The sequence below is a fragment of the Lynx rufus genome, unplaced genomic scaffold (genome assembly GCF_022079265.1).
Source record: "Lynx rufus isolate CCGP_SWC_20201006 ecotype Redwood Valley unplaced genomic scaffold, mLynRuf1.p SCAF_9, whole genome shotgun sequence".
NCBI lineage: Eukaryota > Metazoa > Chordata > Mammalia > Carnivora > Felidae > Lynx > Lynx rufus.
The window spans coordinates 89122767-89147105 of NW_025814897.1; the positions used below are offsets into that span (position 1 = coordinate 89122767).

The 24339-nt window shown below is 48.3% G+C and overlaps 1 protein-coding gene and 1 long non-coding RNA gene across 12 annotated transcripts in view; one reads left to right on the forward strand and one right to left on the reverse strand.

Annotated features, from left to right (window-relative positions):
- Nucleotides 1–4833: 4833 nt before the first annotated feature.
- On the reverse strand, nucleotides 4834–21104 carry LOC124504919 (uncharacterized). Of its 2 annotated transcripts, XR_006960547.1 has the most exons (4): nucleotides 20867–21104; nucleotides 20310–20356; nucleotides 9028–9175; nucleotides 4834–5641 (listed from the first exon to the last, which is right to left on the reverse strand). It is a non-coding gene; the product is annotated as an uncharacterized LOC124504919 (long non-coding RNA). The 2 variants fall into 2 exon arrangements; XR_006960546.1 differs by lacking the exon at nucleotides 20867–21104 and having other exon boundaries at nucleotides 20310–20512.
- CD44 (CD44 molecule (Indian blood group)) overlaps nucleotides 18970–24339 on the forward strand; it is an 87749-nt gene continuing 82379 nt past the window's right edge. For 2 of the 10 annotated variants that reach the window (XM_047070595.1, XM_047070596.1), the window contains exon 1: nucleotides 18974–19217. In XM_047070595.1, the coding sequence (XP_046926551.1) occupies nucleotides 19151–19217 (67 nt within the window). In that variant the 5' untranslated portion in view covers nucleotides 18974–19150. Of the gene's footprint in view, nucleotides 19218–24339 lie in introns of all 10 variants that reach the window. The other 8 variants (XM_047070601.1, XM_047070602.1, XM_047070592.1 and 5 more) reach the window with 7 other exon arrangements.

The following is a 24339-nucleotide window of genomic DNA, read 5'->3' on the forward strand; positions in this document are numbered from 1 at the left end:
GTGGAGAGAGGCGTTAGCGAAATCTCTGGGCATAGGCAGATGGCAGTTCCACCAAGATGACCAGAAAGGAACCGGAAGGAGGCCTTTACCGGTGGCCAGGAGGAAGACAGCTAATAGAACCTTTCACTACCAGAAAGGTTCAGTGTTCACTCAACTGGCAAGGGGTGGTTTGTCCTGCTTCCTAAGGTTGGCTGCAGATGGTCCTTGCTGGGCAGAGGCTGGGCGGTCTCTGGAGGCAGACTCAGCTCCTACTCTTGGGGTCCAGTTACATGATGATCCTTCATTCAGGCCCCATGCACCTCCTCCTTGATAATATCCCTCCCACTCTCCTCCCTCTTCTGCCTTTAACTGCAGTAGATATTACCAAACCGCCATCCACAAAAAATAAGGCCATTTGAAGTCCCATCAACTGTTTAAAAGGTGGGGCTAAGTGCTTATATCTCTATGTACTATCCAGCCCTGCATATTATCAACCCAGAGGAGGGCACTTGTCGGCATGAGCACTGAGTGTTGTATGGAAACCAATTTGACAATAAATTATATTTATTTTTAATTTTTTTTCAACGTTTATTTATTTTTTTTGGGACAGAGAGAGACAGAGCATGAACGGGGGAGGGGCAGAGAGAGAGGGAGACACAGAATCGGAAACAGGCTCCAGGCTCTGAGCCATCAGCCCAGAGCCTGACGCGGGGCTCGAACTCACGGACCGCGAGATTGTGACCTGGCTGAAGTCGGACGCTTAACCGACTGCGCCACCCAGGCGCCCCGACAATAAATTATATTTAAAACAATTTCTTTTTTAATTTTTTATTGGGGCGCCTGGGTGGCTCAGTCGGTTAAGCGTCTGACTTTGGTTCAGGTCATATTCTTGTGGTTCATGGGTTTGAGCCCTGCACTGAGCTCTGTGCTGACAGCTCGGAGCCTGGAACCCGCTTCACATTCTGTGTCTCCCTCTCTCTGTCCCTCCCCTGCTCATGCTCTCTCTCTCTCTCTCAAAAATAAATAAACATTTAAAAAAATGTTTTTAAATAGAAAAATTTTATTGTGCTAAAAAAATGCATAACACAAATTTTGCCATCTCAACCATTTCTAAGTATATGTGGTACAGGGGCATTAAACGCGTACACGTTGGCATGCAACCGATCTCTAGAAGTTTTCTTTCTTGCAAAACTTAAATTCTTACCCACTGAACAACCCCCCATTTCTCCTACCCTACCAACCACCATTGTCCTTTCTGTTTCTATGAATTTGACGAGTCTAGATACCTCACCCAGGTGGAATATTACAGTGCTTGTCTTCCTGTGACTAGCTTATTTCGCTTAGCATGATGTCCTCCAGGTTCATTCATGTTGTAGCATGTGTCAGCTTTCCTTTCTTTTGAGGACGGAATGATGCTACATTGTGGGCCTTCATTTATTTGTCCATGAAAATGTGTGTTGCTTCCGCCTTTTAGCTCTTGTAAATGATGCCGCTATGAACGCGGGTGCGCAAATCTCTCTTCAAAATTCTGCTTTCAGTTCTTTGGTCTAGACACGCACAAGTGGGATTGCTAGGTCATGTGGCAATTCCATTTTGAATTTCTGGAGGAACCACCATACTGTTTTCCATAATGGCTGTACCGTTTCACCTTCCCACCCCCAGGGCACAAGGATTAGAGCGTCTCCACACCCTTGCCGGCGTTTGAGATAGTAGCCATCCTAATGGGTGTGACGTGACATTTCACTGGAGTTTTTAATTTGCGTTTCCCTAGTGATGAGTGGCATTGAGCATCTTTTCATGTTTGTTGGTTCAATCTACTTCAGTTTGTTATTTACATTTTTTTTTTCATTATTTTTGGAGGTCAAAGAGGAACTCTTACCACCATGATGAGATGTTTCCACTCTCCAGGCTCTCAAGGACGAGATCCCAGCTTTGCAAACAACAGTTGAAGTCGGGAAGGAGTTGCACCCCAGGTGTGGTAGGAGAGACTCATGTTCCGCTCACCATGCTCGTCGCATGCCAGGTTTACACAGCACTCTCTAAAGTCACACGCGCCGTTTCAATCATCACAGCAGCCTTGCAAGGTGCAGAAGGCAGAGGAGGAAATTGAGGTTCAGACATGAGAACGCAGAAATAGAAGGAGACTGGTTCTTTAAAATCTCAAACACTGAAACAGATGCCTAGTGATGCGCAGTAGACATAGCTGGCTGCCCGCCTGACATCTGTTGTCCCCTTTCCCTTGTGTCAGAGCCCTGGGTTTCTCAGTGTGTCCACCCTCTCTAGCTACGAACAGGGCTAAGACAATAATGGGGGCTTCATCCTCTCGCGTAGAGATTGGTTTAGTAAGGGCCGGTGCAGTGTGAGGAGTATTTTAGGGAAGAGCTCCTCATTTAAAACGGTAAAACAAAGACGGCATGGTCCCTTTTCTTTTTCTGGATGAGGTAATTCCTGGATGGGATGCCTAGGTACAGCATGTACCAGAGGACCACGAGCAGGACCAGTGTTAGGAGGAAGTCAAGGGGCAGCAGGCAGAGCAGAAAAAGGGAAAGAACCTGAGTTCGATATCACTGAGTAATATTGCTAACACCACCTTCTTGTGATGGGAAATAATAAATCTCTATTGCCTGAGCCAATTTGAACTGGGATTTTTGCTTTTTGTTTGGGAGTTTTTGTTGCTGCTGTTGTTGTTACTGACGTAATCCTATTACGTGATGGATGGAATTATAAATTGACAGAAAAGCAATGTGACAACATGATTCAAGAGCCATTAATGCCAGGGGCACGTGGATGGCTCAGTCGGTTAAGTGTCTGACTCTTGGTATAGGCTCAGGTCATAGTCTCACGGTTCGTGGGTTTGAGCCCCAGGTCGGGCTCTGTGTCAATGGCGTGGAGCCTGCTTGGGAGTCTCTCTCTCTGTCTGCCCCTCCCCTGCTTGCACTCTCTGTCTCTCAAAACAAATAAATAAACATTAAAAAAAAAATTTAAAGGGGCGCCTGGGTGGCGCAGTCGGTTAAGCCTCCGACTTCAGCCAGGTCACGATCTCGCGGTCTGTGAGTTCGAGCCCCGCATCGGGCTCTGGGCTGATGGCTCAGAGCCTGGAGCCTGTTTCCGATTCTGTGTCTCCCTCTCTCTCTGCCCCTCCCCCGTTCATGCTCTGTCTCTCTCTGTCCCAAAAATAAATAAACGTTGAAAAAAAAAAAAAATTTAAAGAGCTGTTAAGGTCAGAGCTCCACCCCTATCTCGGGGGTGCCAGCTGTGGGTCAACACTGTCCTAGGGATAAAGACTATTCTGGGGGGTCATGGGGAAGGCGAAGAGAGGAGAAGGGAAAGAGTGGGTGTAACTGTAGCTGTGAGAGGTCCAAATGGTAAGACTGGACCTGTCATCATCATGTGCCGCGGGCCAGTACGGGATCACTTATTGGGTCCAAAAAGAAACCTACTGTTCCCTGGCCTGACATTTCCATGCCGAGAAACTGCAGCTAAAGACACCCCTGGCCTCTCTGACCATCCTTTGCACTCTCTTTTCTGACAGTGAGTTTGGAAAAAGACCAAATGTTCTCCATGGGACTCCTCCCCCTCCGTCACTTTCAGATGCACCTGCCTGCAGGGGGGTCCCTTCTAGGCCCATCAGCTCCCTGGCAAGTGCCAGAAGCCTGAAGGCTATTTTGAGGGGGGAAATGCTTCACGTTCATTTATGTGGCTGCCTATTTAGACCTTATTCTTTTCTTCAGCTGCTCCTGCGAATAAAGCCGTTATCCTCACCTCCGTCTACCTGACTCCTGAGTGTACTTCCTCTTTGATTCTGAACTCAGGAAGGAAGGAGAAAGGCACCATTCATTGGACCCCTACACCTTGACCCCAAACACAAAATTAACAAGTAGTTAACTCAATACAAAAGCTCACATCACCTCTACTAATCTCCTGCTCCCATATAATTACACGTCCTGCAGGATGGGGAAGGGGTCGTTTCAACATACCTGCGGTCATCTGGGACCAGGGTCCCAAAAAGGCTTTGGAAGAGCCTTGAAAGAGATCAAGTTAGGGCTGAGATTTGACCAAAGTCTCAGACTCAGGACGGACACATTTGTGAGGGGAGCAAGGGGCACATTGAGAGGTATCAGTAACGCAAGAAGATCTGAAGTAATTTGATCCGTCGGGTTATGGGGCAAACCGGTTTGAGTTTGCCTCTAGAAACATTTTCACTTTCAGCCACATGGGGTTGAGTCAGCTTAGTCTAAAGGAACAGAAAAACAGCGTGAGTGCGAGGATAGTAACAGCAGCCATGGGATGCGTCCTAGCAACAGCCCAAATGTACGGAATCTACGGTATTTTATTTAATTCAGTCCTCACTGCGACCACACGGATTAGGGACTCTATTTGCCTTCTTTCACTTCGGAGGAAATTGAGACTTAGAAAGACAGTTGGTCCAAGGTTACACAGCTAGCAAGTGCCAAACCTGTGTTTTTAACCCTACGGGGACTCCACGCTTCACACTAACTCCATATGGTGATCAAACTATCCCAACCATTTTCATTTCTGATGACTTTTTGAGGCAATAATTCAAGGAAAGCAAAACATGACGTGCATAAACATTTCCACTAAAATGTTCTATATAATTGTGACCAGAGGAAGCAACTGAAATGTATATCAGCAAGGAAATATTTTAATATATTACGCTGTATCCAGTCAATGAAATGCTGGACATCATTTTATTTGCCTTTTTTTTTAAAGTTTATTTATTTTTGAAAGAGAGACCAGGAGAGGGGCAGAGAGAGAGGGAGAGAGAGAGAATCCCAAGCAGGCTCCGACATGGAGCTCAAACTCATGAACTGGGAGATTGTGACCTGAGCCGAAATCAAGAGCCAGACGCTTAACCGACGGAGCCACCCAGGCGTCCCTGGACATAAATTTAAAATAGTAATTCTGGAATTTACGTTGAAAAATGAGCATGACAGAATAAACGGTAAGGGGGAGCAAAGCAGGAGGGAAAAGCAGGAGGGAAAACGTTGCACCCACCATTCATGGCAATAGTTAGAAAAAAACTCAACCTGGCCATCCATGATCCAAAACTGAAAGGAAAATAGGCAAGAGCCAAATAACTTTTCATAGTGAGTGGAGTCTAGGTTGCTTTCTCCCTCTTCTTTCTTCTTTCTTCTTTCTTCCTTCTTCCTACTTCCTTCTTCTTCTTCTTCTTTTTAGTATTTTCAACACTGTAGAGGCCCTACCATGTCAAGAAACACAGAACAGATCTGCATGGGACACTGTAGGTAGAAGCATGTGTTTGCATACCAGCTAGCTCGCTGGTGGGGAGAGGGGTTACTGGGCATACTGGCGGGAGCTTAATGTGTGGCTTGGCCTCCATCAACCTGCAGATATCTCTCTGACCTTGAGAAGACTGTATCTGGATTCTCCTTCTCTCCTGCCCTAGGTCCCCTTTACCTTGAAGCAGACCCTGAGGTCACGAGTGCAGGTTTCTATAAGCATCTCACAAGGGTAGGAAACTTTGGCCCTGACTCCAGACAGCTTGAATCCCGAAGCTCCACAGAGTGGGGAGGTTCTCTGGAATTTTCCCGCGGTGCTGGTGACGTCACCAAGACGTGGGCAGAGAAGTGTGCGGGCCGGGACAGGCGGGGAAGCGAAGAGGAGTACACCGTAAACTTTTCTAGAGGAAATGAGATGCAAATTAGTAGAGAGAGAAACAAATGCTGAGGTGCTAGATGATGGGGAGAGACCTTCTCAGATGGTTAAGACAGGAAAAAGCAGTCCGTGGCAACCCTCTGTACAACAGAATGAACAAGGGCTTTGACATGAGGCCAGGCTCCATTGCTGGCCCCACTGCTGTGTGACTGTGGGCAAACCACTTAACCTCTCTGATCCTCAGATTTTCTATCTGTAAGTGACTGTACCCATTCCAAAAACACAGAGTTCTGTGAGAGATCCTGAATAAGCCCTTCTCCTGATAACATAACTGGTACTTCCCTCGTTCTCTGTAGATATGGGGCTCTGTAACCACTGAGACAGCAAAACATGCCCTGTGCCCTCCACGCCCATCCCATGCAATAGCTTCTTGTCATTCTGTCTTTCTCTCAAGTAAGGGACCAGAGAAGCCTGTCACTGCTTCGTTAGAGGAAGAGAAAGGGGTGTGAAACAAAGATGTCCTGGGGGCTGCACCCCAGAGCCCTCCTTCTGCCCTGAGGGTGAGTTTCCAGATTGCGTGTGATGAGAATGGAAACATGAGAGGTCTAAGTCAGGCCACTAGGGACTGACCCTCCGTGGGTGGGGACGAAAGAGGGACAAACCCCGGCTAGAGGGGGTGGCAGATGGGCAGACCAACATGAGGGGAGAGAGCGCAAAGTTGTAAGGAAGAGAATATTTGTGGCTAGCGGGAGGGGAAGCCAGTCGAGAGACAGGGATGAGGGGAAGCTGGGGAGGCTGAGCCTTGTGAGGAGGGCAGGGGGGAAGAGAAAAGAGACACAACAGGAGGAAAACATAAAGTTAAAGAAGGTAGAGGGGGTGCCTGGCTGGATCAGTTGGTCGAGCGACTGACTCTTGGTTTCAGCTCAGCTCATGATCTTGCAGTTTGTGGGATCTAGCCCCACATCCGGCTTTGCGCTAACAGAGCTCTCTCTCTCTGCCCTTCCCTTACTTGTGCCCTCTCTCACTCTCAAAATAAATAAACTCAAAAAAAAAAAAAAAAAGGAAAGTAGAGAGAATAGGAGCTGAGAGAGACCAAAAGCATCTGAGAAACTGATAGAATTCCCATCACCCCTCTGCATCCTGCCCACATCACCCCCCGCACCCCCTCACAGCACTGGTAACTCTGAACACAACCTTAAGGGGAGCAGCCATCAGCCACTGGACATGGGGCTATTTCTCCGCAAGACGAGGCAACAGAAGTGCCATTGTTGGTTGACTTATCTCTGGAGAAACATGACCTCCGTCTTGGGGGGTCCCTCTGCCCCACAAGCCTGGGCCAGAATAAATACAGTTCTCCATCCTTGAACAAGGCAAGCCATGGCTTGAACATGCCATCGCTGGTGTAGCCCCATCTGGGCTGGGAAAGGGGACTGTTTCTGAGAAGGCCAGCTTAGGTACAATTGGGATGAAAGCCAAATATGTCTTAGGTACATCCTCTCGTTCTGGGGTTTCCCTCTGGCTTTTCCAGAGTGCTCAGAGTTTCCATGCCTTTGCTTACATCTTTGGTCACTGGGCCAAACTCGCTGGTGAGGAATGGTCTTCTAGATATTGACCCAGGGGCTAAAGTGACCAAGAAGACTTCAACAGTTCCGAGGCTAGACATGGAGCCTCAGCTGCGTGGCAGAAGAGGGGACTGATAGAAACTTCTCCGGATGATGTCGTATGGTGGCCCTGCCTCCTGCTGCCCAGATTTCGTCATCCTCCCCCACATCACTTTTCAGAGGCCACCTGACAGAGCCACTTACAGCACTTGTAAGACCAGGCCAGATCCCCCTCAGTCCCATTTCCCACAGGACTGGGGTATGTGAGGGTGGGCGGGACTTCCTTTCCAATTCTACTGCAGGCAGAACAGGTCCACCCAGCGTGTGGTGGAGACTGCCCTCAGGACCAGGGTGTTTCCTTGGAGATGATGTCACAGCTACTCAGCATGTGTGTGTGTGTGCGTGCACGTGTGTGCACATGCACCTGAATACCCATTTACGTTTATTGCATCTTAATATATTTTTAAAATAAGATTATTTGGGGGTGCCTGGGTGGCTCAGTCGGTTAAGCGGCCAACTTCAGCTCAGGTCATGATCTCGTGGTCCGTGAGTTCGAGCCCTGCCTCGGGCTCTGTGCTGACAGCTCAGAGCCTGGAGCCTGTTTCAGATTCTGTGTCTCCCTCTCTCTGACCCTCCCCTGTTCATGCTCTGTCTCTCCCGGTCTCAAAAATAAATAAAACTTTTTAAAAAAATTTTAAAAATAAAATAAAATAAGATTATTTGATTCAAAAGTGTGAATATATATATATTATATATGTATGTGTTTTATATATATATATATCATTATTGCTGATTTTGAATTTTCTCCATTAGTGGTTTATATATATTAAAATTTTATAATATATAATATATTATATATATATTATAATATATAATATAATTATAAAATTACATATATATTATTATATAATTTATTATTATATAATAAAATATATATTATATAATATATAAATTATAATAATATATATATTATAATAAAATATATATATATTTTATAATATATATAAACCACTAGTGGAGAAAATTCAAAATCACCAATAATGTAATGACAGTATTGTGGTTTATGTTATTTCAAAGAGCCCTTATCTTTTAGAGACACACAATGAGCAATCTACCGATAAAAAGATACGATGTCTGGTATTTGTTCAAAATAATCAGGTGGTGAGGAAGGAAGTAGGAGGTGCAGATAGGTAGAATGGGCCATGAGTTGGTAATTGTTGAAACCGGGTGATGGGTATGTGGGAATTTATCATACTCCTTTTTTTTTTAAAAAAGGGAGGTGTCTGTGGTCAAATAGTATTGGGGAAAACTGCGTACTATGGCCCCCTCTTGGAAACTTACAGTGCATCATGGTGCCATATTTTATATCGCTGGAGAATAGGGACCATATGAGTGTGTTGAGAACCCACCCACAGAGCCTCGCATGGTGCCTGATGCTACCAAACACTTAAGAAATGGTTGATGCGTGAAAAAAAACAAGGAAGCGTGCTTAGAGTAGGGACACCTGTTCACCTCTTTTAACCTAGTGTTTCCCAAATGTATTTGTTTATGAAAAGTCTGTGATTGAAGAGCACCTTTATATTAAAATCCTTTGCAATTAGTATTTGGGGACATGATCTCAGAGCAGGTTATAAATAGTGTTAAAACTGGGCTCCCAAGGTTCCAGTGAGTTGGCAAAGAAAGCCACCGGTTTATAATCCAGGACTACATGGGCCATTTCCCGCCTATAAACTGTGTTCAAGTTCCCAGATGGCTGGTCTTGGAATCAAACCCATGCTGGCAGTCCATTCTCTTTCTTTTTGCCCCAAACCTTCTCCTGATGTCTTCAATTGGATGAACCCAGTATCCAAGTGGAAAACAAGAAGAAAAGTGAACGGGACACTTGGAAGGTGTAGGAATGCTCAATGAGTGAAGCCAGTCTCCTTTCTCGTGGTTGTGGCATCGTAGGCGAAGTAAGCCTAGGGGAAAAGTGAAGAAACAGATAAAAACCTGGACATCTCCTTGAGGAGGTCTAAATCAGGAGAAGGAATGCAGGAAAGGATTCAGCAGAAGAGCCGGGGATGGATTCACCTCCACTTTCACCCCCTTTCCACTGGACTCACGGTTGGACTCCATTGCCCAGGGATGGCTAGAACCCATTCAATGAGACATGGATGGAAGTGATGGTCCCATACCAGGCCTGGCTCATAACCTCCCCACCACTACCACCACCAGACAGTGCTCCTACATGCTCCTTTTCCTTCCACTGATTGAATGGGAATGGTCCCAGCAGCGTTGAGAATTGCAGAGCCTCCGTTAACACGAATCTTCCATCGTCCCCAACATCTTACCTATCCAAAAACCCTCGTAAGTGTTAGAGGACTCAAAAATAAACCTCTATGTATTTGAGCCATTATATATATATATTGCTGAGTTAATTTGTCACTAGCTAAAATTAGGCCACAAAATACGGAAAGAGAAAGCCATCTGAAAGGTAGAATGAAAAATGGGCTAGGGCAGTACCTATAAAGCCAAGAAAGGACAGAATTTAAAGGAAAGGTATAATCGTAACTACATCTGGTAGAACTTGAGACATGAGGAGGTTGGCTGGGGGATGATGAGCTTTTGAGGATAATTTTTCTCTTTGATGAAAGGAGAGAACCATATGATGAAAGATCCTTTTCTTCTTGCCTACCTCCTTTCTTCAGCTTTGGACACCGTCAAATGAGGATTTAATGCCGGGATCTTCGGTAACTATTTTGTGACATGAGGCAAAGCGCATTGGGAATGGAAGCTGGCATGTTAACAGTGGTACAGAAAGATGAACAGATTTTATGTCTATCACACTATCATTGAGCCACCGAACGAACTCTGGAACTACTTTTTTCTGTACTTTTTGTTAATAAAAAAATAATAAAGGCTTTCTTTAAAAAAAAAATAACGGTAGCTTCAATTTTTTGGACCTGCTCTATTCCAAAACCTATGTTAAGCTAAATAGATGCACTGTTACACAGTGTACTTTAATTTTCACAATAATAATATACAGCATTAAAGGAATAACTTAAGCTCTAAGAGGTTTAGTAAATTGTCCAAGGTTACATAGCAAATATGATATTGCATCCAAAGTAATAAGTTAAAAGAGCCAGACAAGTGCAAAGACCCTATTGCAAACTGGTGGATGGGGTTGGACCAGGAAAAGAAAAGGATTTAGCGGGTTTGGAGAGGGTACAATGGAGCTGGAGGGTGACTTTCTAACAAGACCATCTATCAAGATCACTCAGGTATCCTTATCTATAGAGCTTTTTGGGAATATACCTGGTCAATGTCACCCCTTTCTGAAGTCCTTTTTTATTTACTACTCCTCAGCCAGTTCATTACAAAAATGCATCGGAGGGTGACTAGACTTTCTTTAAAGTGGACTTACATGTTAGATTTTTACTGCTTACTTAGATTCTCCTCCACGTTTAGGCACATGGGAGAATCACCCTCTCTCAGCTCGCTTACAATTAGATGGGGTCACGTGACTAGTTTTAGCCAATGGGGTGTAAGCAGAAACGGCATGAATTATTTCTGAGCCAAAGCATTTAGTCACTGGTAAGAGATCCTTTACTGTTCTGTTTCCCTGATGCAGCCATTCTGTTAAAATGCAGGTGCCATAAAATCAAACCACGCAGAATCACTGAGCTACCGCATGGAAGACAGCCGCTTTGAAGAATTGCCTGGACCTACAGTAGACTTAGCATGACAAGAAGTCACTTGGACGATCGCCTTAATCCACTGAGATTTTAGTGATGTGGCCACTGCAGCATAACCTGGGATGTAACCTGACTAATGCAACTTAATATTCCATCCTTCTCAGAGATGGTAAATATTGATCACGAGTGTTACCATGGCCTCATCTATTCTATATATTCTTAAGCCATCACTGAACTCTTCCCCCCTGAGCTGTAAGGCTTCTGAATCTTTCTCATCAGAGTGACCTAAGCAGTCACTACTAGTTCATCAGAGCTGGAGAGTCAAGGAAAACCCACCCAAATCCTTCTGAAATCAGCACAAAATCCTGACTTCCTACTGTGGCCTGCAAGGCCACCTAAGAGCTAAAGCTGACCCTCCTTCACTTTCTCACTCGCTCACTCAGCTCCAGCCCCACTGGCCTTTTCTGTTCTTCAAACATACCAAGAATATTCTCATCTCAAACCTTTACATTTGCTCTGCCTTCTTTTTCGGAAGTGCTTCTCTAATGTTTTATATGGCTCAAATGTTACCTCTTCAGACAGACTTTCCCTTCTACCTTATTAAATTTACCCTGCACCCTCCCCCAACATCCTCAGTAATAACAAAACACTGGTCTCTCTCTCTCTCTCTCTCTCTCTCTCTCTCTCTTTCTGCTGTATTCCCAGTAATTAGAGTAGTACTTGATGCAAATAAGTGATTGGCCAACCCTGATCTAGACCATAATCATTTTGGGGACAGAGGGTGGGTCTAGTTCCCCTTTGTTTTTTCCTTGGTGCTGAATCCATGTAATACGTACTGGAGATGTCCATTAAATTCCTGGCTGATGGTTAGAAGACTTTCATTTCCCTTCCTATCATGGTGGGCTCATGTCTGTGCCCTTTTGTCCTCCCTCTGCCACTCACACACTCTCCATCCCCTTCCCTCACCACAACCTCCCCCAATTAAGTACAAGTTTCTTTCTCACCCACACAACGTCCTCTACAGTCACAGTCTACTGTGGCTGAGAAACAGTATCCAGCAATACAACGGGTTTTGGCCTGGCCTCACATCCAAGTTCACTACCTATAACCTTTTCTGCAGGAGTTAACACCGAGACCCATCCAGACTTGGCTAGAGTGTTAGGCCTGTGCATTGGAGCCCAGAAGTTTTACCTGCTGGGTGTTTTGAAGAGAAGCAGCTGTTACCATTTGCCAGCTGAAAGGTTTTGCTTTTGAAATAGTCTATGAGGCGTGTTCAGGCAGAAAGGAGTGTTCTGGAGAAGGCCTGGGAAGGCCTGCCACTCATTTGGAGTGCCATACAACTGTGGGCAAACCATCAGGGATGTCTGGTTTCAGTAACAGTGCAGGAGAAATCATTGCATTCTTTGGGTATAATTGGATGCTAAGGGGGAGGGTTTGTAGGTGAGGTTAAGTAGTGAAAAAACATGGAATGCAGAATCACAGGACCTGAGATTAGAGCCAGAAGTCCTGAGTAAGAATGAGTAGTCTCTACCCTCCACCTTAGCAACCTTCCCTCCACCACCCCTACTCTAACAACAGTTTCTAAAGGCATCTTCCCTCTAAAAAGACATTTATTGGAATAAAACTCAGTGAAAACGAGTTCAAACTCCAATTGGCTTAGCATTGTTGCTAGATCCAGAATCAGAAAGGGGTCGAGATTTTCTGTCCCTGCATCTTGTAATGGCAAGAAAGATCTCCCTCAAGTAAAATAAAGAGGCTTGGGACAAGTCACCCAACCTTTCCAAGCCTCAGTTACCTCATCTGTAAAGGAGGAGTAAACTTTTCATAGGGTTGTTGCGGTAATTAAATAACATTGGCATACGTACTAAGTGCTGGTGGTAGTGACCATGGTGGTAATTGTGGTGATGATGGCGGGGGTTCTGGCGGTGGTGGTGATGGTGGCAGTGACAATGGCATTGGGGGTGGTGACAATGGCATTGGTGGCATTGGTGGCGATAGCAGCAGCAGAGGAGTGATGAGAATGAGTTATGACAGAACGAAGAATGTTTAAATTGTGCTCAGCACACAGTAGTCACATAGTGAAGGAATAAAGGGAACAATTTTCAGGCAACCCAGGGACATTAGTCACCGTTTATACGCCAACTATGAATACGGCCAGCACGAATCATGCTTAGATGTTCATCAATGCCATTCCCTTCCAGCCTTCCAGTAGACGTTTAGCTACCAATTCGTATGAAACAGAAAGAAAATGAATAAAGATTTTAGTTGCTCTATGAACTTAAAAGGAATACAATTGCATTTCTCTTAAATAATAATAGCGCATACAGTAGAGACTCTCTTACTTCTCTCACTTCAGTCTCTCACTTCCCCCCAGCTAGCCTTCCGCATAAAGCCACACACCATTAATTCAAATTTCACCTTCAAAAATTCACATTTCTAAATTAACTACCATTGAACTGTGGGCTTTGACCTATCTGCATACTGCTTTAACTTCCAAAGGTCTGCATCACAGCTGCAACTGACATGGATGTATCCGGAATCAAGAGGCATCCGGTCCCCTTGGCATTTCTAGGGCGTGGTGGCCACATGGCTATTTTATTTACCGTCCTTTGAAAGCCTTAGTAATGCTAAAAGCTCAGCACTGTAATCATACTTGGTTAGCTCGAGACTAATTAGTCATTCGATGCCATTTATTTGTCATGAAGATTGCTTTCCAAATTACCAGTTTATTTAGCCTTCACTAATAATTATTTCACAAGGGCTTTTTCACCACTGTTCATTTGCATGTGTAGAATTTACTCACTGAGAATGAACTAAAGATGGGTTGTTGTTTTTTTTTTTAGTTAAAGTTGAACTGGAATGGTGTTTGATTTCCTCTGCCAGATCGCTCCTTCTGTGGTAAGCAGCCCCATGTAGGAATTCAATGTTGTCCCTTTAAAAGCGTCTGGTGGCCTGCTGTGTTTATAATCCTCAAATCCCATGATTCAGTCCCACCTCCCCGCCTTGCTCCACACACTCCTGCTCACATTTGGTTTAGATTTGACTTTTTCTTTGCTTAGGAAGAACAAGATTTTTTACTAGTCAGAAGCCAGCAGGCCCCCAAATTCAGGAAAAATAAACATACGAATCCTAGTCTGCTAGAGTGAACCACGCTCAAATTCCACCAGGTCTGAAAACGGTCACCCAGATCGGACGCCGCGGCTTGCATTTGTCTAGAAAGCGTCAGCTTGTCCAAATGCTGCTATCTATTGGCTCCTGTAATTCCCAAAGTCACCCTGTAAAGTGTCTCGGGAGGAAAAAGAACAAGCCATTCTTTATTGGGAAAGGTATATATGTCAGAGACAGGGAATAGTCAGGAACTGAGAGTCTCGGAATGACAGCGTCTAAGACAGACATGGCCCTGTCCTCAGGTAGCTTAGCGGTTGGTGAATCGCTGAGCCCTACCAGGAGGCCGGCCCCCCAGTAAAGAGTCCTGATGCCTTCTTTCACTTACTATTCACAACAGACTGTGAGAAAGGTCTTATGAACCTCATGTGGTAGATGAAATAACCCAAACTCCCAGAGGTTAGGTGACCCAAGTGAACTCACCGGGCTGATAAGGGGGTGAGCCACTGCTCAGACCTGGGCTTCCTCGGTCCAAGGCTGCCAGTCGTGTCCTGGACCCTGACCTAGTAGTGTAACCTCATGTTAAGTCAGATCAATTCAAGCTCTCTCTTCCAGTTTCCCACATCCCCTGGTTTCACTTAGAAAGGCAATCGGTGCAACACACAACAGATACTGAATATCTAAAATCAGTAACTTTAAGGACCTAAGCGTTATACAGTCTCAAAAAAGAGCATGAGAATGTCTTTGTGAGAGCGTGGTATGGCCAGTGTAGGGGGGAGGGGGCGGGGGGCGGGGAGTGTGGGGTGGAAAGACGGTGAGAGGGTTAGCGCACAGAGGTGATCCAGGAATTCCCAAAGGTTGGTCCTGACTCAGTGAATTGTCAGGTCAGTTTGAAATGACTCACTTGTGGCATGGGGCAAACAACCTCAGTCAGTCCCTCACTAAACTGTCGGGAAGCAGGCAGGCAAAATATTTCCTCCTGGAAGAATTTGCATGGCCCCCTAACCTTTGTGAGGCACCTTCCCACTCAGTGCTTCATGTGCCAATTGTTACAACTTGCACATATGCAGCAGGGAACCAGGCTTCGTCGGAGATGGCCTCGTTGAGCGGTTTTTATATAACTTTTTCAAAGTAAAATCCTTTGTGGAAATGAAGCCTCCCACAGTCCTCTAAGGTTATCAAACTGATAAGCTTGGAACTTTTGCGCTTGGAATGGGGTCAGGGTGGGGGGGAGGCACAGCCCCCGCTTAAGCCTTTGCTTTGATCTCTGTGTCTGTCTCTGAGGGTCTCCAGGAACCTGCAAGTTCTATGAAACGCGGTAAGACAATGTAAACACATCGTTGCAGTGAATACCATCCCATTTCACTCCCCTCTTGCAACAAGGCCCTGGAAGTAATGGGAGATCTGCGAGGTCACTCCTGGGCCAGTGCCCTTTCCAGGGAACTCACTAGGCCTGGCTTCTCAGGTGATTAAAGTCTGAAGATCTTCTTGGTGGGGGGGCGGAGCAGCCTGCCCCCATGTGTTTCAGGAAGGCGGTGCCTCTTGGGGACAGACAACTCTGCCACTATGGGCAGCATTTTTCAAAGCGCCTACTTTTCCGATAGGGGTCAGAGGCACCGTTCTCTTTCCAGCTGGCACCCCCCCGCCCTCCCCCGCCCCCCTCCCCCCTGAATCTTGAAACTGGCCACTGGTGGCTGGGGAGCAGGTCCCTGAGAATGCAGGAGGAGCAGCCTACACTCAAGCAGGCTCTCCCCAACTCGAACCCTTACACTGAACTGGAAAGCCTTTGTTATTGGCTGCGTGTTTGTCTCCCCCAAATTCATATTTTGGACTCTTAACCCCCAGTGTGATGGTATTTGGGGGTGGGGACTTTGGGAGGTAATTAGGTCAGGAGGGTGGAGCCCTTATGAAAGGGATTAGTGCCTTGATAAGAAGGACCCACCAGCAAGCTTGGTCCCTCCCCCACCCCATCTCAGTCTCCGTCTCTGTTTCTCTCTCCCTCTCCCTGCCTCTCTCCCTCTCTTCTCCTCCCTCCCTCTCCCTCTCCTTTCCTCCCTCTCTGTCTCTCTCCCTCCCTATCTGTCTGCCTCCTTCTCTGTCTCTGTCTCTCTCCCCCCCTTCATGTAAGGATAGAAGACAGCCCTCTGCAAACCCAGAAGACTGTTCTCAGCAGAACCCAGCCATGCTGGCGCCCTGATGTGGGACTTCCCAGCCTCCTGAACTGTGACAAATAAATCTCTGCTGCGTAAGCCATCCAGCCTGTGACGCTCAGTTCTGGCAGCCCAAGCTGACCAAGACGGTGGTGATAGCCACACAATTCTGTGAATGTGCTGAGGGCCACTGTATGGCTGCAATGGTAAATGTTAGGATATGTGTATTTTAGCACAATAATAATAACAACAACAATAACAGCAGCAAGAACAACAATAATAATGAAAGTTCTATGGCTCACTATTTCCTAGGGGTCAAGTTCAAACTTCCTGGCGTAGTCTATGACCTGAGCTGGCGGTGGGGGGGGGGGGCGGGGAGGGGGGTCCTGTTTACCTCTCTGGCCTCCCTTCTTGCTGTCCTCCCTCGATATCTTCATCTAATCGAACATGCAAGCCGCTCTATGACATTGCCTGAACAAGTCATGTGCTTTCACTTTTCCCTGCTTAGTCACAATTTTGCTTTTAGTCATGATAGCAAACACATTTACGGAGCTTACTATATGCATATATATATACATATAGTGCTTAATATGTGCAGGACTTTTGAGTCATTTACTGCTCACCAATTCTACAGAAAGGACACTGATATTAACCCCATGTTAGATGTGAGAAAAACCGAGGCCTAGAGGCTAATTTACTTGCTTAAGGTTGCACAACGCAATGTACGAGGCCAGGCGTCCTGGTTCCTAAATCCTTGCAATTAATTACTACAGAGTAATGCTGTTGCTGGATGTCTTGTGCCCTTGCCCTTTCTTCTGAAGAATCCCTCCTCCTCCTTCAAGACCTCAAATATCACCTCCCTTGTGAAGGCCCCCTGGTCTGGTGTTCCCCAGGAAAGGGTGCAGTGCTCTGTGGGCTCTCTTCTCTCAGATGGATAGCATGATGGCTATCCATAGCGATCTTCTGCCGTGGATATTGTCACACATATTTCACAGCACATTTCTTATTGTGTGGTGACAGCCAGCTTGTGAGTCTGATTCCCCGCCAGAGTGTGAGGCCCCTGGAGATAGATAGGGCAGATCCTTTCCATCTTGATACTCTTGAGCGCTCGCTACGCGCTTGATGAATAAGGAAAGCTGCATGCACTTTCTCTCAATTTTTCAATTTCTTTCAATAAGTAACAAAATCAAAAGGGAATTCCTTTGGCTCGGGAATGCTAGCCTGGCGAGAATTCAGTCCCACGGTCCCTGACAGCCATTACCATTTTCTATGTACCCCACCAGGCGAGAAGCCCATTCAGATACACTTTCAGTGGTCCACATTAACAATAAACACTGCTTTTGCTTTTCAACTGTCAAATCACTGGATGTTACAGGTAGATATGAGATTATAATGCAAAGTATGATTTTTCTTTGTTTTTAATTTTTTAAATGTTTTATTTATTTTTGACACAGAGAGAGATAGAGCATGAGTGGGGGAGGGGCAGAGAAAGAGAGGGAGACACAGAATCCGAAGCAGGCTCCAGGCTCTGAGCTGTCAGCGCAGAGCCCGACGCGGGGCTTGAACCCACGAACTGTGAGATCATGACCTGAGCCGAAGTCGGACGCTCAACCAACTGAGCCACCCAGGCGCCCCTCAAAGTAGGATTTTTCTAACTCGAAATCCCTCCGGGTACCATCTTCCTCCCTTTTCTGAGATGTATTGGGGAGGACAGATAGGGGCAAGTGGATTAATGTTTGCTTAGCTAGGAGTATAAATAGGAGCAAGAGAGAGTGGGTGGATATTTGGTGGATGAGAGGGTGGATAAAATGGCGAATGGAGATGTGGATGATGGGCACTGGATAGATACACTGAAGAACAAATGTGGCTGGCTGGCTGGCTGGAGAGGAGGACAGTATACAGATGGATGGATGTAGGGTTATGAAGAGGTGTGGAAAAGTGTATGGGAAGGTGGAGGAGAAGTTGTATGGGAGGGTCGTTGGAAGAATAAGTGGGAGATGGATGGCTAGAAGAAAGGATGTGCCGTTGGACAAGTGGATGGAAAGGGGGTGGGAAAGATGCAACAGCCCTGTAGGATGTGAGCAAAGATGGGTAGAAGATGAATGGGCTGGTGGAACGATGTTTGGGAGGATGAATGAATACGGGTGACTGGATGGATGAATGAGTGGATGGGTCCAGGTGCCAGCCTGGGACTGGAAGATGACACATGGGTTGGAGGAGGGAAATAGCAGCCCCCTGGCTGGCCATCCTTAGCTTTCTCTGAGCCGCCCTGGTAAGAAGGAAAACTCCACTTCGCTTCTCTTTCAGGGGAACAAGAGTGCGCTCGTCCTCTTCCCCTGGGAAGAATCACAAGCTCCCCACCCCTCCTTGCCACCGTGAGTTGGGGAGCGCCACTACCCAGTGCCGGACCTCGCCCCCATCCCATCTCCCGTCCCAGAATATCCAGCTGCCGGTGAAATCCTAGAGATCACTCTCCAGCCCCATTCACAGAGAAACCTAGCGGAGAGGAGGGGTCGGAGGCTCAACCCAACCGGGCTAAGGTTTCAGGACGGGCCATCCCCTGGCCCGTCCAGAGGCCGCCCTTCCAGCGGGCCGGGAGAGGAAACCGGTGCTTCCCGGGGCTCACGGGCACCCCCGGGGCCCCCGCGGCGCCCGTTAAGGCCGCCCGCGTTTACGGTCTCTGCGCGGCTCGGGGCGCGGGGCGGGGGCGGAAGGGCCAGCGCAGGGGAGGGCTGCTGCGTCTTTAAACCTCTGCGGGCTGCTTAGTCACAGCCCCCTCGCTTGGGTGTGTCCTGCCCTCGCTCCCTCCCTCCCTCTTAGGTCACTCTTTCAGCCCTTGAATAAAAACTGCACCCAACTTCCCAGGCGCCCTCATTGCCCAGCCGGACCCCAGCCCCCGATAGGCTCAGGCCGCCCAGCTCGCCCCGTGCTCCGCCGGCCCCCGCCCAGCGCACCGGACCCCACCCCCGGCGCCCCGCGCTCGCCCCCTCGGTTCGCTCTCACCATGGACAAGTTTTGGTGGCGCCTAGCCTGGGGACTGTGCCTCTCGCAGTTGAGCCTGGCGCAGATCGGTGAGTGCCTCGGGGGCAGCGGGAGGGAGTGGCCCGAGCGGCCGGGACGGACCCTGCAGCCACCTGGCTGAGTGGGCCCCCGGGGACGGGAGGCCAGCGGGCGGCCAGCGGCGTGGACTTGGTGAAGGAGAGCGGGGCGAGGATTTGAGCTAAGCTCTCGGAGTGTGGGTTGGTGCGAAGCACCGTTTTGTTGAAAAGAAAAGAGAAAGAGCGAAAAAAGTTGGCCGGGCCGGCTGCCGGAGCGCAGTTTTGGGTGAGGTCGCGGGTGCCGGAGGAGCACAAGGCAGAAAGTAACTGTACTCCAGGGTGCGCGCCGCCGGTGTCTGGACCAACGGGCTCCTGTGCCCAAGGGCGCTGGAAGCCTGGCTGAGCTGTCCCCGGGCAGGGCAGAGCTAGGCGGGGCAGGGGCCGGGGCTACTGACCAGGTGGCCACAGAGGTGTCGGTGTGAGAGCTGGTGGCAATGAGCCTTCCAGAAAGGGGTGCCGGCGCCCTGCGGCTCCCCACCCCGCCTGGGTTCCAAAGCTCTTACAGTTGGCTCCAGTCACTGACTAGCGCTTGTGGGAACTTGAACCAGCTCTGTGAGGTTCTGGGTTTCCACGAGGTGCCAGCCCGGGGCAGGGAGTGTGAGGTGGAAGAGCAATGACTGAACCAGCTACTCAAACCTCCTGCTCCTGCCAATCAGTTAGGGGAAATCCAGACAGTAAGGTGGCTCATATTCCCAGCCTGGCAGCCTCAGAGCAGGGAGGGGGGTGGGGGGGGGGAAGCCTGGGCATCAGGGTCGTGTTAGGGACCCTGGACCTGGGGCTGCCAATACCCCCATCCAAACAGGGGCTGTATCTTTCAGTGGCTGTGGAGTGGGTGTCGGCATGTGAGGTAGTCTGGTGAGACCGAACTCCAAGCGTTCCTTCCCTTTGTCTATATATGTACAGATAATTACATGGCTGATTTGCTTATTGCTAGCAAAATTAATTCTTCTTTTAAGGAGTGCCAGCTGGGTCATTAAGACAGCTCAGCCTATGGTTAATTCTGCTCGGCAAGTATTTATTAAACCCAGCTCTGGGGGTACCAAGAAAGTAAAGATACAGTCTTACCTGGATCCTGCAGACTGGGAATAAGTGGGGATCAAAGATTCAGATTCCTGAAACACAAAGAATAATAATGATAATAATCATAATAATAGAAGAAATGACAGCACCAGCCAGCATTTTACCGCACGCTTTCACTGTGCCGGGCACTGTGCTCAATGTTTACAAGTGTTGCCTTATTTTGCCCTCACGGTGGCCCAGCGAGAAGCGTCCTGTTACTAGCCCGGCTTCAGGAGGGAAACAAACCGAGACTCAGAGAGGTTAAGTAACTTGCCAGTTCTCACACAGCCAGAAGGATTGGTGCGCATGTGAACCCAGGTCCATTAGTCTGTGTTTAGCGGGAGTACGTTAGACTGTATGTATGGCACGGACATACTTGGAAAGAGTCTGGGGATGGAGGCTTGAGGTGGACCCGAGGCCATCGGAGGCTTCCGAGGCGACCTGAGCTCCAACAAGTCACTGAAAGGCAAAAACACTTGGGACGCCAGAGAAGAGAAAACCTGGAGTGCAGGAAGAGCCCTGGCCTTCTCTGAGACGTCCAGGGAACTTTATTTGTACATTACCTTCTGGTGATGTCTTCTGCTTTGTTTCTGAGGATTCTGACTCCTGACTCCTTCCAACCTGCCTCCCTGATTCTTCTTAAGGGTCGCATCCCCAAATATTTGACACCATCCTGACCCAGAGACCAGAGGGTTCACCCCTGCCCCACGTTTTCATGCTCCTTTTGGGAAGCGTCCTTTGGAGGAAGTACAAAAAAGTGCCAGTGGCAGTAACTGCCTGGGCCTTGGCTTTCATGTGCTTGTAACGTTGTTTGGAAGGAACTGAGACTTGGAAGGGAGATGCGACTTCACAGCAGCTTGGCTGGGCAGGCAGAGAGGGGAAGGAGGCAGAGGAGGGGGAGGAGAGGCAGTGCTTTTGCCCCAGGATCCCAGTTGGGGGTGGGGGACCTCCAGAAGACAATGAGGAAACTTTGGAAAGGAGCAAAAGGCTTTGGGGAGGAAGAAAGGGTCCATCCTTCATATCCGGAAGCAAAAAGTAGAGAAATGGCCAGATGTAGTTAAGCAACACTGGACGAGAAATTAAGTTGGAGGACACTATGAATTAGGTGTCATATGCAGGAAGTAGAAAGTGGCCCTGGGTAGAGGACAAGTGGGATGAGCCCTCCCACGTCTCGTGTCTCTTTTCTCCTGTGGGCCAGAGGTCACTGCTGGGGAATTGTGCCCCTGGTGTTGAGAAAGAGGGGTACATCAGAGAGCTCTTGGGGGTGACAAGTGCCCTTCTGCTCCCTGGGAGTATTAGAGACCCCTCTTCCTGGGAGTTAGGGCTTTGGCTGCATTTTCCCAGGTGGAGAAGCAAGAAATCCATCACTACTGAGGTTAGCATCAATTAATTCAGTTATTCCCCAGATACACATTGGACATCGCATTTCCTGCCAAGGCGCCGTGCCAAGTAGGTGTGTGTGAGGCTGGCGGCCAGTAAGAAATGGTTCCATTTTCTTCCAAATTGCCCCACGCAGAAGCAGCATGGGCAGCATGAAATTCTTAAGTTATGACAGATCCCCTTCCATTCATTCAACAAGTATTTCTTGACTCATTGTCATAGACTCACCAATGGGGACTCCAAGGACCATTTTGAAAAACCCTTCTTTTTCCCATGGAGGAAGCAGACCCTGAATAGGAGGGAGGAGTGACTTTCTCTCTCGCAGCAGACTTAGGGCTGGACATCTTCCGTCCACGGGGCTCTGAAATACCGCCATCACCAAGGACTCCACCTCTGTCCCCGGGGTGAGCCTAACATTGGTTTCACACCCTAAATGCTACCTTCCACATTCACTACAATTTTTTATTTTCCTCTATAATATACATGGTTTGAGCTTAAGATAAAGAATAATGGTATATATTTCTTACCACAAAACAAAAGTGCTTCTCGAGGAAAAGGCTCTGTACTGTCCTAGGGCCTCCTTGGAGGATGGCTAAATCCCTCAGAGGTAAGAGCACCCCTGTTGTAAAAGTCTGATGCTCCTATTGCAAAGTAGGGTTCTAAGTCCCAGGAAATGCATTTACTGAGCACTGGCTTTGTGCTAGGCATTCCGCCAGGGGGTTTGAATAGATTATTCTATGGAAGCCTCATGACGTGCTAAATATGTTTAGTTAACCCCATTTTCTAGATCAAGAAACTGAGACTCAGGGAGGTGTTATGACTTGCCCAAGGACACACAGCTAGTAAATGGTGGAGCTGGGATTTCCCATTGTCTAACACCCCCCCCACCCCGTGTTGGACTCCAATGCTAACGCCCCTTTGATTCACTGCTTTGGAAATTGCATGCGTATGTCGTTCCCATATCCTCCCCATCCCTTGTGACCAGCTAACGTGAAGCCTGGTGTGAATGGCTTTCTCGCTCCGCCTGGCAGGCTGTGGACTCCCAGCTGCTCTACCCTGCCCTACCCTGGACTGAGTCTCCCTAGGCTTGGCCACAGCTGTCAAGAGATGCCAACCTAGTTATTTGTTACTAAAATAAGTCAATTCCCTTATCAGCGTCCAGCTGCCCTTCTAGACATGCTCTCATTTGCAGGCTTGGAAAAAAGGGAGAGGCTGTTCCTTGTCTAAGAGACAAGTTAGGGCAATGTCCTCTGCCTGAAAATGAAGAAAGAGGGCCTGCCTGCGGAAGCCCTCACCCCAACTCTGCCAGCATTTTGGATGCGTTGACCCAGAAAGCCCCTCCTCACGTGCTCACTGGAAACCTTCAGTGTTTGTTTAGCAGACTGTACGTGCCCCAGAGAGGGAAAGTCTTGAGGACCCGGGTGGCAGGCTGACATGGGTTTCTACAAAAGTCAAGGATCTTGAACTGAAAGGCAGAGTGGAGCAGTCTCCCAGGTGGGATTTGAGATCAGTCTGCAGTGTCCAGGCTGATGGTTCCAAGCTGGGGTTCCCTGACAGAGTGGAGGTGGGCTGGTGCTGTATCTCCCCATCACTAGGTCCTGGCTGGGGCTGGGCTGGGGCTGGGGCTGGGCTGGGCCTGTGGCTGGGGCTGGGCTGGGGCTGTGGCTGGGGCTGGGCTGGGTCTGGACTGGGGTTGGGGCTGTGCTGAGGCTGAGGGCTGGGCTGGGGCTGAGGCTGGGCTGGGGCTGGGGCTGGGGCTGGGGCTGGGGCTGGGGCTGGGGCTAGGGCTGGGGCTGGGCTGTGCTGGGGCTGAGTCTGGGGCTGGGCTGGGTCTGGGCTGAGGTTGGGGCTGTGCTGAGGCTGAGGGCTGGGCAGGGGCTGAGGCTGGGCTGGGGCTGGGGCTCAGCTAGGTCTGAGCTGTGTTTCCCCAGCACCTCTGTTCAGCCAACTCCACCCAGAGTCTAAAAAGGAAGTGACTCTTGTGAAAGAAGAGATGAAGCAGGTGGCAGATGCTGACAGACAAAGCATGTTTCTCAAAGGGGATCTTTTTTGCTTCAGAAAGAAATTCTGGGGGATTGCACAGTGAGAAGCAGATGAGTCAATTTCCTTTGTGTCCCTGCTTGAATGGGAAGCACACTAGTGTTCTTTAGAATCATCAGGGTAGACTAGTGCCTCCTACCTTAAATTCAAACCCCACTTTTCACACGCTGAGCAAGTTGAGATATTTTCTTTAAAAAATGTGCTCCCCCATGGGCACCTGGGTGGCTCAATCGGTTTAGCGTCTGACTTCGGCTCAGGTCACGACCTCGCGGTTTGTGGGTTCAAGCCCTGCGTCGGGCTCTGTGCTGACACCTCGGAGCCTGGAGCCTGCTTCGGATTCTGTGTCTCCCTCTCTCTCTGCCCCTCCCCTGCTCATGCTCTGACTCTGTCTTTCAATAATAAATAAACGTTAAAAAAATTTTTTTTAAGTGTACTCCCCATAAGCTGGCCATCAAGGGTTTGGGAAGCCAGACCAATCCGGCAGAGTTAGGAAGGGGTGTTTCCTAGTCTGTGGTTGTGGAATCTGGCTTGGCGTGGATAAAGTGATGGTGCATGCCAAATTTTCTAGGACAGTCAGGATTTCCAATGTGCAAATGTTCTACCAGTTGACGCATGG